At 38.9% G+C, this 14590-nt stretch overlaps 1 protein-coding gene and 1 long non-coding RNA gene across 3 annotated transcripts; both read left to right on the top strand.

Annotated features, from left to right (window-relative positions):
• Positions 1–1922: 1922 nt before the first annotated feature.
• On the top strand, positions 1923–5233 carry LOC113040907 (uncharacterized). Its single transcript, XR_003275310.1, has 2 exons — positions 1923–2132; positions 3805–5233. It is a non-coding gene; the product is annotated as an uncharacterized LOC113040907 (long non-coding RNA).
• A 2095-nt stretch (positions 5234–7328) lies between these two features.
• Positions 7329–14391, top strand: LOC113040906 (src-like-adapter 2). Of its 2 annotated transcripts, XM_026199099.1 has the most exons (8): positions 7329–7605; positions 10689–10825; positions 11124–11223; positions 11308–11394; positions 11744–11847; positions 12065–12214; positions 12920–13052; positions 13344–14391. In XM_026199099.1, exons 2-8 carry the CDS (start codon positions 10735–10737, stop codon positions 13474–13476), a joined length of 798 nt encoding a protein of 265 aa, XP_026054884.1. In that variant the 5' UTR covers positions 7329–7605; positions 10689–10734; the 3' UTR covers positions 13477–14391. The 2 variants fall into 2 exon arrangements, with proteins under 2 accessions (XP_026054884.1, XP_026054885.1); XM_026199100.1 differs by lacking the exon at positions 7329–7605 and having other exon boundaries at positions 10366–10825; positions 12923–13052.
• The last annotated feature ends 199 nt before the right edge of the window (positions 14392–14590 follow it).

The raw sequence follows: 14590 nt of genomic DNA, 5'->3' as shown, positions 1-14590 counted from the left end.
AGAGGAAAGACGCGAGCACCAAGGAATTGAATCGAGTGAAATTATAAATCCTCTCTCCCTTTAGCGTCACTTCAAAGTAGCATCAGCTGTGCTAAAGGAATCCGTTCTTATGTTGTTAAAGTTTAATACATTCATAATATATTTTTATAAAGCTAGATGACCTGTTTGAAATATGACATATGTTTTATTTAAACTTTAAAGGTAAAATATAAATTAAAATTATTACAACAGATGTGACGGGGGAAGAGAATGTAAATGTGCATCAGGTTTTAGATGAAAAGCATTTCCGCAAATGATACACCGCTGTATACTCGCTCATAGCTGGAAGCCTCCTTGATCCTCACCTCGCGCTCCAATTAGAGAATTGAGATGTCTTTTCATGATGACTGAGCTCGATCGGTTTCTGGGGTGATGGACAGAGGACGGAGGAGAGATATTGAGAAGCGCTCAAGTTGTCCCGGCTAGTATGCTGTATCGCACGTCAGGATGCTGCAAGTTACAGATCGTTTATAGCCTTTTCTCTCTGCAGCTGGAATAAATTGCGGATTGAATTTTAAAACAATACAATAACTTTTGGTTTCAAGTGATATGAACTAACCGATCTTTGGATTTAATCACCATTGGGATAGTGCAATTTATTGTAATGCTTTTTCCTCAGTTGGTCAGAACAAAAGTGCAGTTGTTACTTGTTCAGATGACATTTTCCAGTGAAAACTCTTATTTGGATCATGCAATTCAAGATGTAGAATCTGTGAAATTATATAGAAAGTGCAGTTATCGCACACCTGTGCGGTGACTGATAGCCACACATTAGATTCATCCGCGCTGGACGCCGCCGGCGCACACCCACACAAGGAAGATATTTCCACAAGCAGCTGCAAGTTGCAGGTTTCCAAACAGAGATGCGACAGCAAGGCAAAAACTTACGGACTGCAGCTTTATTATATGTATATTGACTAAAACAGCAGATTAGGTTTTTATAATCCGTTAATGAATAAAAAAATAATAATAATGCATAATACAATTGGTGTTATTACATTAATGATTAACTGTTAAATCCATAATCGGTTTAAAAGCACCAATGTATATTTACACCCCAAATGTTTGAAAGTTGACTTAGTTAGGATATCAAGTTTTTTTTTTTTTTTTTTTACTGTAAAAACCTAGCAACAGCAGTAACTCATTGACAAAGAACCCTATTATACATGTTGCCCCATTAACACGATATTAATAATTTTGGCTATGTACTTTTTTACCATCCTTTTTTTCTATATGCAGTAGTAATATTTGTTAGTTCAGACTTCATATGTAGACTTGTAGTTTCAGACGAAAAGTACCAAACATACATCCATATGAGTGTATTCTTCTTTTGTCTGTGTGTGTGGAAATATTAGTGAATACAGAATGAGTCATTAACAGAGCTTATGTTCATTGGTTGGTTCTGTCATTGACATGTTTGAGTTTTAGTAGATGGAGGAGTGTCGCCGGTAATTCACCTTGGTTTTGAGGTCCGTTAAGTGTGTTTGTCTGTCTTTTTATTATTATTTTTTTTTTGTTTCTGTTTGGGGTGTGTTATAGAGTTTTCATCTTTAACAAACCCACAAGCACATACTCTGGTGAGGGACTCTCCCAGAAGAAGACAGTTTCCATTCTAGAGAGCTTCTTACTTTCTCTCTCTAATTTCAGGTCATTGTTTTTTGAATTATAGTATTTGATTTCTTCTCTGGCTACATTTGATTTGTAGTGAATATCCTTGACACTTGAAGGATATTCAGTTTAAAATAATTGGATATGTCACAAAGGGAAACCCATTGCTAAAAGCTTTACTCAGCCTCTGGCCGCCACTTTCTTGCATTTTGAGTGATTCTGAACACTACCTAACTGTCGAGGCTATTTTCATCTCCTGGTCTAACGTCCCTACTTTCCTTGCTTCTTCTCCTGTGGCTTCTGCTTAATCTTTCCTTTTCTCCATCCTCCCTCTTTCAGAAAGTACTACCAAATAACCTCTCCCTTTCCCTTGTCCCATCTTTTCCCTCTTTCCTCCTCCTTATTCTTTCCCTTTCTTTCTCGACCCTTAAATCCAATGCCAACAGTCCCTCATGTGCTACTCAGCCACCTGAACAGCGAACCAGGTATCAGGAGATCGACCAGCACCTTTAGCTGAGCTGAGGCTGTCATCTCAACCTCCCGTGCTACCCTCACTGTCTGTCAGTCTTTGTCCCTCCCGTCCCAATCACATTCATACAATTGTCTGTTTGTCTTTGCGTCGAGGTGTGTGAAGCATGGTAAATGGACATATGTCGTCAGTGTTTGTGTGTGATTTATAAGATGTCTGAGAGAATGTGTTTGTACACACTGTCCACTACCAACAGTTGTCTTATTGTCTGTCTTCTATTCTTTTTAAGATTCACATAGAAACATAACTTTTACTTTGCATGCCACATTCTGCATTGTCTGAAGTTGACTATTCATTTTGCTGATACGGTAAAATGAATTTGAGCTGGATCCTGACCAAAGGATCCTCTTTCCTGCATGGAGAGAATAATGACTGCAGTGTCCAAGCAGGGCGGTTGTGTCTCCTCAGGATTCAGAGATTTATTGATGGAGTGCTGCAGGAATTAATGTTAAAACCCAGAAATTGGTTGGCATTATTGAACTTACAATTCCGTTGTCCCAAACTCTTTTGTATGGGTTTTTGATTAAATACGTTCTTGGAGAAGAAAATGTGTAAGAATTGTGAATTTGTTTTGGTCACAGAGCTTATTTTTTGCAATAATCCAAAAGCAGATGTAAAAATCCTATTGGATTTGTCGAGGGAACCAGGGTGATGCTACTTTCAGGTTGTCCTATAAAAAATGCATTCATCCCTGCAGCACTCCATTTAGGCCTAAGTATTCAGAAAAGACTTTGCTCTTAGGGTAATTATGGCTGAATCCCAGTTTTCATATTGTTCTTCCTGTATAATATACAAAAACAAGAGTCACAAATTGCATTGCACAAGTAGTGATAGTAGTGTGTCAAAGGGGGCTTTCACACTAGTTCAGATCATTTGGATAATGTGAACTCTGTTACGTTTCACTTATGATGTTAATGCAGTCGTACAAAATTACAGAAGTGAATCACTATTAATGACCCATGAATTAGTCAAACTGTGTGTTCATGTTTACTCACTCGCTTTCCTGACAAGCATGACTGAAGCGCTGCCAGCAGAGAGAATTTTTCTCATTTCTGCACGCAGAGATTGATTTCCATGTGCTATTGACCTTTATATTACAGTCATAACAAATAGATGCTTGTGTCATTCTGTGTTGGTGCCTTAGAAACTAATAGAAGTAGAATCAGGCTGAAAAACAATATGAAATTCTCTCTCTCTGTGGCATTATTTAATCAAAAGGCCTTTTAATACATACAATACACCCCATGAATCAGAATTTAATTGAATCCGTTTCGAAATCCATCAGATCTCTGTCAATGCTGTATGTCCTTTTTGAAGTATGTGAATTGGGATTCAGCTTGCTATTCTCACTAACCATAAACTAATTTGTCAATGTATCTCAGTCAGTCCAGCGTTAGTTGAACAGTCTGCAGTGTGCAGATGTGCAGGAGTCCACACACTTTGAGGAGACTCATTATCCTCCCTCTCCTGGATCTTCATATGTTTGGATCCGAATGCTAAGAGTGCAAAACTGACTATCCTGTGAAGCACATGCCCCTCACTCAGGATGGTCCCAACAGTCTAAAGCATTAGCAGCATTGGTGCATACATGTTTTGACCCCATTCGATTTCTCTCTACTCTCTCTCAGTGCCCACTGCCAGTATGACCCGATTGGCTCGATCTCGCACTCACTCTGCCTCCAGCATGGGCTCAGCAGACGGCTCCCGCAGCCGCGCACATACCAGTTCACAGATGGAGGGCGCCACTGGCGGTCCGGTCAATGACAACCAGACCAGACCGCAGACCATGGAGGTGTCCTGCTAAAGCACCCAGAACCAAGCCACCATTTCACCTGGGATCATCCACGTGTGGCACTTCTGCACTTCAGATGGCTTTCTGTCCATTTTGGGGTTTTGTTTCCACTGTTACTCGTTCTACTTGTTCTCCTGTGGCCAGAGAGTGCTGGTCTAATGAAGGGATGCATTGTTTGATGTCTAGTAATCCATGTATTTTACATATTGGAATATTTTTCCACTGCATGGAGGCACTAATCTTTTGCTGATGTTTTTACCTTGATTTGAATTGGCTTACTACTTTATTTCTCCATTCTGTTATATTTGTGTCATCCTTTGGAGATTCATTTCCACTATGGATATGCTTCTTGTGTGTATATTTTGCTGGAGGCTGTTATATTTTGAACATTAAGAGGGTGTTCTTGTTTGTAGCCGGAGAGATTTAGTTCCCTCTCTTGCTCTCTCTAAGGTCTTCCTGCCCCGTGTTTACTATAGAGATGACCAAACCACTTCACTTTCTCCTAATCCAATTTTTTAGTTCAGTTTCTGCTGCTCTCAACCTATGCTATCGGCTATTATAGTTTGCTATTAATTGACTGTCTGTCATTTGTAGTGTTACTAGAAAACGTAATCTACTGGCTAGCATGTCCCTATTTAAAGTGTACAGTAGACATTTATGTTAGTATTACTTATATTTAATCTTTCTGCAAATGGTTTATTCAGTTTAATTAAATTCTGTGTAAATGGAGAACTTGTATTGAGTTTTAGACCAGAACCCCCTAATAGCAAAGACGTTGCTTAGGTTTGCACTTAACTTGATGTAAAATATTTTTCACAGCCTGTGCTTGGGAGATCAGCTACACCAAACAAGTAACAAGTAACTGAAGCTAAGATCTGCAGCTTGTTCAGATAACATTTACCATAGAGGGCATCTGGAGGTATAAAACGGCATGATTCCTCTAAAGGCACTAGACCGTAGTGGTAAATGATCTGTATACTTTTGGCTTAAGAGTCTCTATTCTTTCTGTACAGCGGGCTGATGTTCCTATAACCTCTTAATATTTTGACTACTGTTAGATTTTGACGTTTTATTGTTCTTGGCATTTATTTCAATGGATGGCAATTCCCTGTTGATTTGCTGATTGTACCTCTGCCTTGAGTGAGTTTGTGATGGTGGGTTGTGCTTTGTCCTCCAAGCATTTAGGGGGCGCTGTACTGCATACTATCTACTGAGTATACCGATTTGTACGAATATTGAAATAAAGTAGTTGTACATAAAACTTGGATCTGTCTTTATATCAGGCAGTTGTTCTTAAGTAAAGACACTACGTGAGTAGTGTACATTTCTGTATAACAACAAAATGTCTGAAATGTTTGTATATGCACATTTTTGTGAGGCATTGCATAATTAAATATGCACTCATTTGCTTAAATTTCCAGGACTGAAATCTCAACTTTGGATAAAGAAGGTGAATTTTCTTTTATTAATTTTTTTGACACATTAAATTGATGTCATATTAGATTTCACTCAAACAAACAAATAAATGTATTGTACCAGTAATTGAAATCTACAAATTGGAAATTTCTTTTAAGAAACAAAATGGCCCTAAATCTTTCACAATACCTTTTTCAACTAGATCTTGTTTTATGTTCTGTAAAAGAAAGAAAGTCATTCAAGTTGTGAAATAAAATGGGATTGAGTAAATGGAGATTAAATTTGAAGGTGGCTTTATGGAGTTGGGGGAATGTAGAAAATAGCCAAAGAATGCGAATTCATGTTTTGGGGCCAATAAACCTTAACTAACATCATAGTTGTACCTCAGGGAAGAACAAAGTATGATGTGACCCAAATCACTTCAAAGCACCGTTTCATGCACTGGTAATCAGATGCACTACCCATCACACTGAACCTTTTTCTGTCACCTCAGCCAGCTGTGAAAGTTTCCGATCACAAGCAAGTAGGTTATATTGATTGCATGTGGCCAGAAATGACACATCTGAAAGCTATTTATAGAAACTGGCATGCTCATTTTAAGCAGTTAATATATGATAAGAGATTAGTACATTGTCATTTTCCATCCGATGTGCACGATCACTCAACTAGATCAACTCCACTTTTTATGTTTGTAATTTTCCGTACAAACTTGCTGATTTGCTTCTCATCTGAAATGGGCACATGGTAAACTTTGATAACGTGGTGGAACGACATCCTACTACGACTATAATTAACTTAGTCCATTTGTCATGGGAATTAGAGTTGGAACATCTTCAGTGATATCACTTTATGCAACACCCTTTTCAAACTTTGTGTTCATTTACACGACTACAGGATTTTTGGAGCATGAAAGTTCTAATTTTTGACAATTTTTCTCTGTGTGCACTACAAAAAAAAAAAAAAAAAAAAAAACGCAACATTTGAGAAAACGACACCATCATGTGCATTCATATACAATGTTTAGTTTAGGAATGCATATGTCACCATGGACCACAAAACCAGTCTTAAGTCTCAGTTTTTCACAATTTAGATTTAGACATCATATGAATGTGAATATCTGAAATCTGAGGGTGCAAAAAATCTAAATATTGTGAAAATCGTCTTTAAAGTTATTCAGATGTAGTCCTTAGCTATGCATATTACTGATCAAAAATTAAGTTTTGATATATTTATGGTAGGAAATGTACAAAATATCTTCATGGAAAATGATCTTTACTTAAAATCGATAATCTTGACCCATACAATGTTTTTTTTGGCTATTGTTACAATATACCCCAGCGACTGGTTTTGTGGTCCAGGGTGGCGCATGTAGTGTTTCTTTCAAAAGTGACATCGCCATCTACTGGCCTGGCATGCATAATAGTGTTTCTAGTAGTTATGAATTTTTTCACAATGCTGTCGTCTGTTTGCAAAACGTCACAAAAACTCAAAAGGAACAGCTTTTCTGTAACAATCATGCAATCGTAATGCGAACGAAGTCTAATGTGCGAACATCTTTAAAACACTGAACTTGCAAATAGTGCATCTCTCTTTTTTTGCAGCAGAATTTAAAATGTTAGTGAGTTTCCATGACAGTTATTGCTATGGCAATTAGTTTTGGTACAATTAATGAAATTAATATGTGCAAAAACTAGCTCTAGACAATTTCTTAACCTTTCTGAAACCTTCCTGAAATTTCTAGAGCTACTTCGGTTGGCGTCTGCATTAACTGCATCAATGAGCCCATGACATTCATCTCCACCAACATCTGTGCTGTGAATTAGTACAGCTCGAACATTTGCAAAACACCTTCTCCAGTCTGATCTCGCTCTCAGGCATCTGTGCGTCAGCGAAGGAGTGACAGTTAGACCTGTTCGTCACAGGAAACTACAAGTGTCTAGTAAATAAAGCTTCCTGTCACAGTGTTCAATGCTAAAACACTGAGACGTTCACAGCAGCATCCCACAGTGACACTTCACCTGAAACTGATATCAGCTACTCCTCCTCAGCTCCTCAAGAAAACTAGCCTCTCATCTCTAAGGAAATCCCTCCGAATAGCTTTCTAACTTGGCCTTTTGAGTTTTCAGGCCTTTTGCACATGTTCGTATGCAGACGCGCAGGTGAAGAGATCTGATCGCTCATAAGGAAGGATTGTCATCGTTGCTACTCTGAGGACCATGAGGTGAGTAAGAGACTTTGTCCAAATTTCTCTTTTTAAGGTCTTCTTTTCTTAAGGCACAGTGCTGTGGGCTTTTATTTATTTAGGAGGTTTATCCAAAGCACAATATTACAGTGCAAAATAATGTGTAATGTTCACAAGTGAATATAGATTCATAGTAATTAAAATACTGTCTTTGGTTGGGATAAAGACTGGTAACAATTTTATAGTTTTTAAGGAAAATACTGTTTTATGTGATGGGTCTTGTATAGATTTATATATATATGTGTGTGTGTGTGTGTGTGTGTAACATTGACAAGGATCTCCAAACTTTAAAGTCGTAATCTTGAATCTTGAATCAAAGTCAGAATTGTCTTGAAAAGTGTGTGCAATCACAGGCGTCTGCTTCAAAGGGCATTTCAAAGACATTTTTGTTGTGAAAATTGTTTGCCGTGATTCTTGAAATGTGTTTCCAAATAATTATTTTTAACAACCTTTCTCGCAACAAGTGTATAGTTCAGACTTAGAACTCTTAAAGACATATTAAATGGCTTAAATACTACGAAAAAAGACATTCAGCGCTGCAGTTGCAGCAGGAAGTTAGTAACTTTGTTCTACTCTTTGAACAAACGTGTTTTTATCTCCATACAATACCTGTCGGTGAAACCATTTTTATTCAGAAATCGCTAGTAAATTACACACAATTACAACTCTATGAATTTTAATTTTGAAGTATAATGAGTTCTTGGAAAAATGTACTCCAATAATCTACAACAGTGGTTTGCGGGTGGGCCGCCAGTTACTATTTAAAGAAACAAGAATATTGTTAATAGACATTTTTAACATATAAGTCATAACATAATAAATGACAGCATTTCGTATATATATAATTAAATAACAAAAAATAAATATTCAATCCACCAATTTATATCTTTGCTGCATATGCTACAGAACAACACATTCAAACATGCATAAATGGCTGTCAACATGTTCCCTCCTGACTGCTTGCTCTGCTGACTGTCTACCCGCTGCCGAGCTCTGGTTTTCCCGTTTTGCTGAACGGTGCCAGCCCGAGTTATTTTCTGATCATTGCCAGTCCATTCTAGGGCTGTGCGATTAATCGAAATCGGCATAAAATCACGATTTGAGCGTGCATGATTTTCCGAGGCCCTGACCTCCCGTAGTATGCTCTCCGATCCAATCAGAATGCAACACCCCTAGCGCGAGAACAGAACAGACTGGGCATATGCCTAACTCCAGGTTCACACACTGTCTGTGATGCGCCTTTTTTCCGAGCCCATGTTAACGGATCAGAGCGTTCACACTGCACGCGGTAAAAGGCTAGAAATAAAAACTAGCACATGAGCATAGAGAGAGTTGTGAGTGCGAAGGACGCAGTTTATGTGAGAGGAGACACGTTTTAAACTAATAATCTACAAGTTTTATAGTGCACACATGAGCTATATTGTAAACATAATTTGAAAATGTAGAATATGTCTTTAAATGGCTGCCTTTCAGTGGTGGGTGTGTTAGATTGTGTGTGATCGTGCTGTTAAAGCCTGTTTGATGTAGCGGTGTTCATATGTTGGACATGTAATCAGTTCCGCACATGTTATTTTGGCTCCTGGGGTATGAGGGCTGTAATTTGGACCTGGAGACCCTGGTGACCCAGTGAGACCCATCTGTGTTACCAGGTGACCATCTGCTCCATAATGTCATATAGCTGTGAGACCAGTGCTGTTGCATTACAGTATATGATCTAGAAAAAGATCTCTAATCAATGCTAATTAAACATTATTATGAGGGTGTAGAAATTATAGCACTGCTGACATCATGTGTGTTTACTGAAATTATTAATAGCACGAATTGCTACAATGTAATAAGTGTTATTACAGTGTTATAACGTGCAATAAGAATGATAGCCGTAGAAATACTAAAAGGGTAGATATACAGTACCGTGCAAAGATTTATGCACTTCAAAAATAATGACATAAATAGATTTTAATAATTAACTTCTATTAACTTAACTAAATTAAATCAACATTTGGTGTGACCACACTGTTTAAAAAAAAACTTTTATCCAAGGTGCACTTGTGCATTGTTTTTCGGGTAGTTTTGTAGGTTTCTTGAAGTGTCTTGTAGAAATTGCCACAGCTCTTCTGGATTGAGTCTGTCTCAGTTTGTTCTGTTTCTTCATCTTATTCCAGACAGACTGATGATGATGATGATGATGAGATCAGATCTCTGTGTGGAGCACTGGCTGCTGTCAGACTCCTCGTGCAAACAAACATCTCACTGTATTATTACAATTAATGACAAAAATAATGTTTGGAAATGTAAACTGATATTTACTACTGACACACTACAGCAAAAAACAGATATAACTGACTTAAAATCAATTTTTGTTGACGATAATAATAGTGGCTTAACACTTATGCACAGTACTGTATATGCTGATGGCATTTTAGCACATAACAATCCATTATGCATAAATGTTCTTGAAAAATATCCGGTTCGTTTTAACCAGACTATCCAGCTGCTTGCCTTTAAATGATTTGCAGTGATCATTTTTCATACGTCTCTGTGGGAAGCAAGAGGAACATTGCTGAACCTCGACACTTTACTGCCGCTTCATCAAAATATAAAAGTCATATGAGAATATGAGTCACATTATATTATGGTTCATTTGCCCTGTTATTTGCATACTGAATAATTTCAGTCTATTGAATTTGCTGTGTATGTTTTTTTTATTCATGCGCACATGTATCTCTTAAATAACTGCGGCTTGTGATGTAACAGAGCATGACAGAAAATAATAGAATGTTCTGAGTATTCTATTTTTAGAACAGTCACCCTGTTTTTTTTTTGCCCGAGGTTAAGTGTGTGATATTGAAAGTGCAAATGGAAAGTTTTCTTCAAGGTACACAAGTGGTTTTGTCAGCATCCTTCCTCTTATCATTCAAAAGTGTGACATGAGAGAGTCATGGCCTGATCAAACTGAACATCAGATTTGTTTTGGGTTTTGTTCGTTTTTTGTTACTTTGATGAAAAACCGAAATCAATACAAATCAAACCGTGCTAAAATATTCTTGCTCTTGTCTCCTTAGATTGTGGTTCCCATCATCTTTGTGTTCCTGAACTCTCCAGAGCAGCATGGGCAGTCGGCCCAGTAAAGACCGGCGTGGATCCAGCTCACATGCTGTTCTCTTGGACACGGAGGAAAGAACTGAGCTGCTGACCATGGGTGAGTCCAGCACTGTAATACACGCTTCATGTATGCACAAGGTGATTCGAGAACTGCAGCACTGTACATCCTTTGTAAGGTGGCTCATATTTTAACTTGCAAAAAGCATTATTTTATAACCATATGCTGTAAAATTACATCCATTTAAACTAAATTATATGTCATATAAAGAAAATGTATAATATTTTTCATTATAAATGTTAAGGTCAATTTTTATTCTTTAAATATGACATTTGTTAATCAAGTGGCTTGTTGAGGTGCTCTATGCTAAAGAGTTGTTATGCTCTTTGATCCGCAGACAGTGGTAGATTCGTGGTGGTGTCCCTGTACGACTATCCGTCCAGAGGTCCGGGTGACTGCACCATCAGAGTGGGAGAGAGGCTCAACATTTTGTCTGAGTAAGTGTGTGTTGCACAGTGGCCCCTCATCACAGGAAGTTGTCTGATCGGGATGATTGTCTGATGATATAACGTGTGTTACAGTGAGGGAGAGTGGTGGAAAGTCAGTTCATCAGCCACAGGAAATGAGAGCTACATCCCCAGCAATTACACCGCCAAAGTGTACAACAGGTGAGCTGAACCCACACACGCAGGAGCGCTCTGAAAATCGCCTCTTTCTATTGGTTTAGAGTGTGCATAGAGTACATCATGACATCACACCCACAGTCAGGTGTTCTGTTCAAGTGTATCACAAGTGACAACATCATTATTCCCCCTGAGGCGGTGATGTCAGTTTTGGTTTCTGTAGAGTGGGCTCAGCTGGGTACAGTGGGATCTGATTATCAGTTTGGGGACCTGCTGTGACCCCGCTGATCGCTCTCTCATCACATGATGTTCTAATCCTCTACCTACTACTTTTTCCTTCATCTCTGCCTTTTGATTTTATCACTCATCTGTGAGTGTGTTTGTGTTCCTGCAGGTGGCAGTTTGTGGGTCTCAGTAAACAGAAAGCAGAGGAACTGCTGATGCTCCCCCATAATCAGCCTGGCTCCTTCCTCATCAGAGAGAGTGAGACCTACCCAGGTACATAATGGATACATTACCTGTATTTTCCTACAATTTACAGAGTTACTGCAAACATATCCACTTTGCTTTGATCAGATGCTTTCTTAACTGCTGCTTTCTCACACTATCCCTTCAAATGCATAAATACTGCATAGCAACTCTGGAATCTACCCAGAACTACAGAAAATCTCCAATCAAGTTTGTATTGATGTACTTTATTTATTTTTAAACCCAGGTAACCACACTCTGTCAGTGCTTAAGAGCAGCTCGCAGGAGCGCGCTTCTGTCAGACACTACCGTATCAGCTGCATTGAGAACGGCTGGATCTACATCTCTCCCAGACTCACCTTCAGGACCCTCTCAGACCTGGTCGCACACTATTCAGGTACACACACACACACACACACACACACAGCTGCAGCCAGTTACTCATTACTGACACCCAGGGATTGTATGTTACATTACTGGGTTTGATACTGATGTCTTACATCAGAGCTGGGCGGCTTCGGTCCTGAAGGGCCACCGTCCTGTAGAGTTTAGCTCCAACCCTAATCAAACACACCTGTCTGTAGCTTGCTAGTGATCTTGAAGACATTGATTAGCTTGTTCAGGTGTATTTGATTAGGGTTGGAGCTAAACTCTGTAGGACAGTGGCCCTCCAGGACCGAAGTTGCCCAGTTGTGTCATACATGATACTGACTAATAGTTTTGAGGAAATGTTAAATCAATTGGATTTGCACGAAAGGTGAATTCCAGTCATTCCAGTGCCTGTAAAAACCTATTCTATATTTCATAGTTTTCAGTGATGGAAAAGATTGTGCGTGACGAAAATGGCTGAGAATATGGCAATTCTACAGCTAAAAAACTAGATGCTGTTCCCACGCTGATAGGTGTCAATAGTCAAAGACCGCCGTTGTATCGTCGGAAACAGAAACAAAACAAAAAAAGTTGATTGTGTTGTGCACCATTAAGTCAATAGTACTGGAAATCACCCGAAAACTCCTTAGCAGCCACATAGCAACATGCTACAAATATATACATTATGGCTAAAAAGTGTTGTGGCAGATTTTAAGTGTGAACTGTCCCTCAGAAGTTTCGGACGGGCTGTGCTGTACTCTGGGGGAGCCGTGCTACATCATTGGATCCAACAATGTTCCAGTGGTCACCGGCCCGCCTCCGGTTGCTGTGAAGAGGCCCACTATAAACTGGAAAGACGTAAACAGGTGAATGAAGTGACTTTAAACAGAGAGATTATAAAATCAGGCATCGTTTACTCATCTGTACGATGAGAAATTTTAAGAATGTTGGTAACCATTGACTTCCATGATGTTTTGTTCCAAGTCAATTGGCAACCAGCAAACCATCATTTGGTTAGATTCTTTAAAAGAATAAAGAAATTCATAAAGATTTGGAACAACTTGAGTTGACGAAGGCAGATTTGACATTTTTTTCAATTACCTATCCCAAAAAATAAGCACCTAGTGGAGCGGTTTCTAAACAAGTTCTCTTTGCAGCTCCATGATCTTCGGGCAGAGTAAAGACGGTGCGGAGAACTCTCTAGTGAGCGAAGGACTGAAGGAGGCCATTAACTCGTACCTCTACATGACTGAGGACTGTGATGACTGCTGTCAGCTCTGGGACACATGAGTGGAAGACTGGAGGACGAGTGTTTGATTGACTTCGGTCTCTTGATGCTGTGATATGGGATGAAACACTTTGCAGAAACGAACCCGGAAACGAAAAAAAGCATCTATTTTCATTAGTGTATTTCTGCGTAAAAACTGTGTAAGAGCGAAAGCGGTGTCAGATGAAAGTCCCAGAGAGGAGCACTGACTCATTGGTGTTGTTCAAGAGTGGGTGCTGGAGACAAAGATGTCACAGTTTCCTGTGTGGACGCGCTCCTGGCGGACATAAAAGAGAAAACGACTGAAGGAAAGAACGATAGAGGAGTGTGCGAGTGGGAGGGGGAACACAGCTGGGTGGCACACGCATCCATTTCCACTCCACTCACACTTTTTTTGGAACTTAATCAGTGTTGATCTTATTTCAAATTCGACCACAATCAGAAAATGATGCATCACAAGAAGCACAAAGAAGCATCATTAATGGTATCAGTGTTTGATGTCATTTTTTGTTGAAAATGCCAAACAAAATACGTATTTATGACTTGTAACACAAATGTTGTTAATCTTTGCTTAAAGAGATAGTAAAGACCTAAAAATGAAAAGTGTCATTTACTCACATCATTCCAAGCCTGTTTGAGTTTCTTCTGTGGAACACAGAAGATCATTTGAAGAAAGTTGATAACCAAACCATTTCAGCTTCCATTGACTTTAATTGTATGGTCCAAAAATATAATGTTAGTCAGTGGGAATCGCAACAGTTTGGTTATCAACGTTCTTCAAAAGATCATTAAAAGATCTTCTTTTGCGTTTAAAGTCATGCAAGTTTGGAGAAACATGGAGGTTAGAAAAACCCCCAGTTTCATTCTTGGGTGAACTATCTCTCGTGATATATCAACCTAAGTTATGTTGTTTTAAATAAACTCGAGAAAAAACAAGGTCACCTTTGTGTTTGTAGAAGCTGACAAAAGCATGTTGAATGAGGTGTTTCCTGTCAGTATTTGCACCTATTGTTCAGAAAAGAACCACAGTCTCGAGCAGCAGGAAGTGAAGGGTTATGCATGCCTGCGTGTGGTCTGCTCTCAGTGTGCAGGGGCATATCATACCAGCTGTTCTTAAACAACCTTACAGTGTAGTCC

The sequence above is a fragment of the Carassius auratus genome, chromosome 23 (genome assembly GCF_003368295.1).
Source record: "Carassius auratus strain Wakin chromosome 23, ASM336829v1, whole genome shotgun sequence".
In the NCBI taxonomy this organism is placed as follows: domain Eukaryota; kingdom Metazoa; phylum Chordata; class Actinopteri; order Cypriniformes; family Cyprinidae; genus Carassius; species Carassius auratus.
This window is presented reverse-complemented; position numbering and strand designations above follow the sequence as displayed.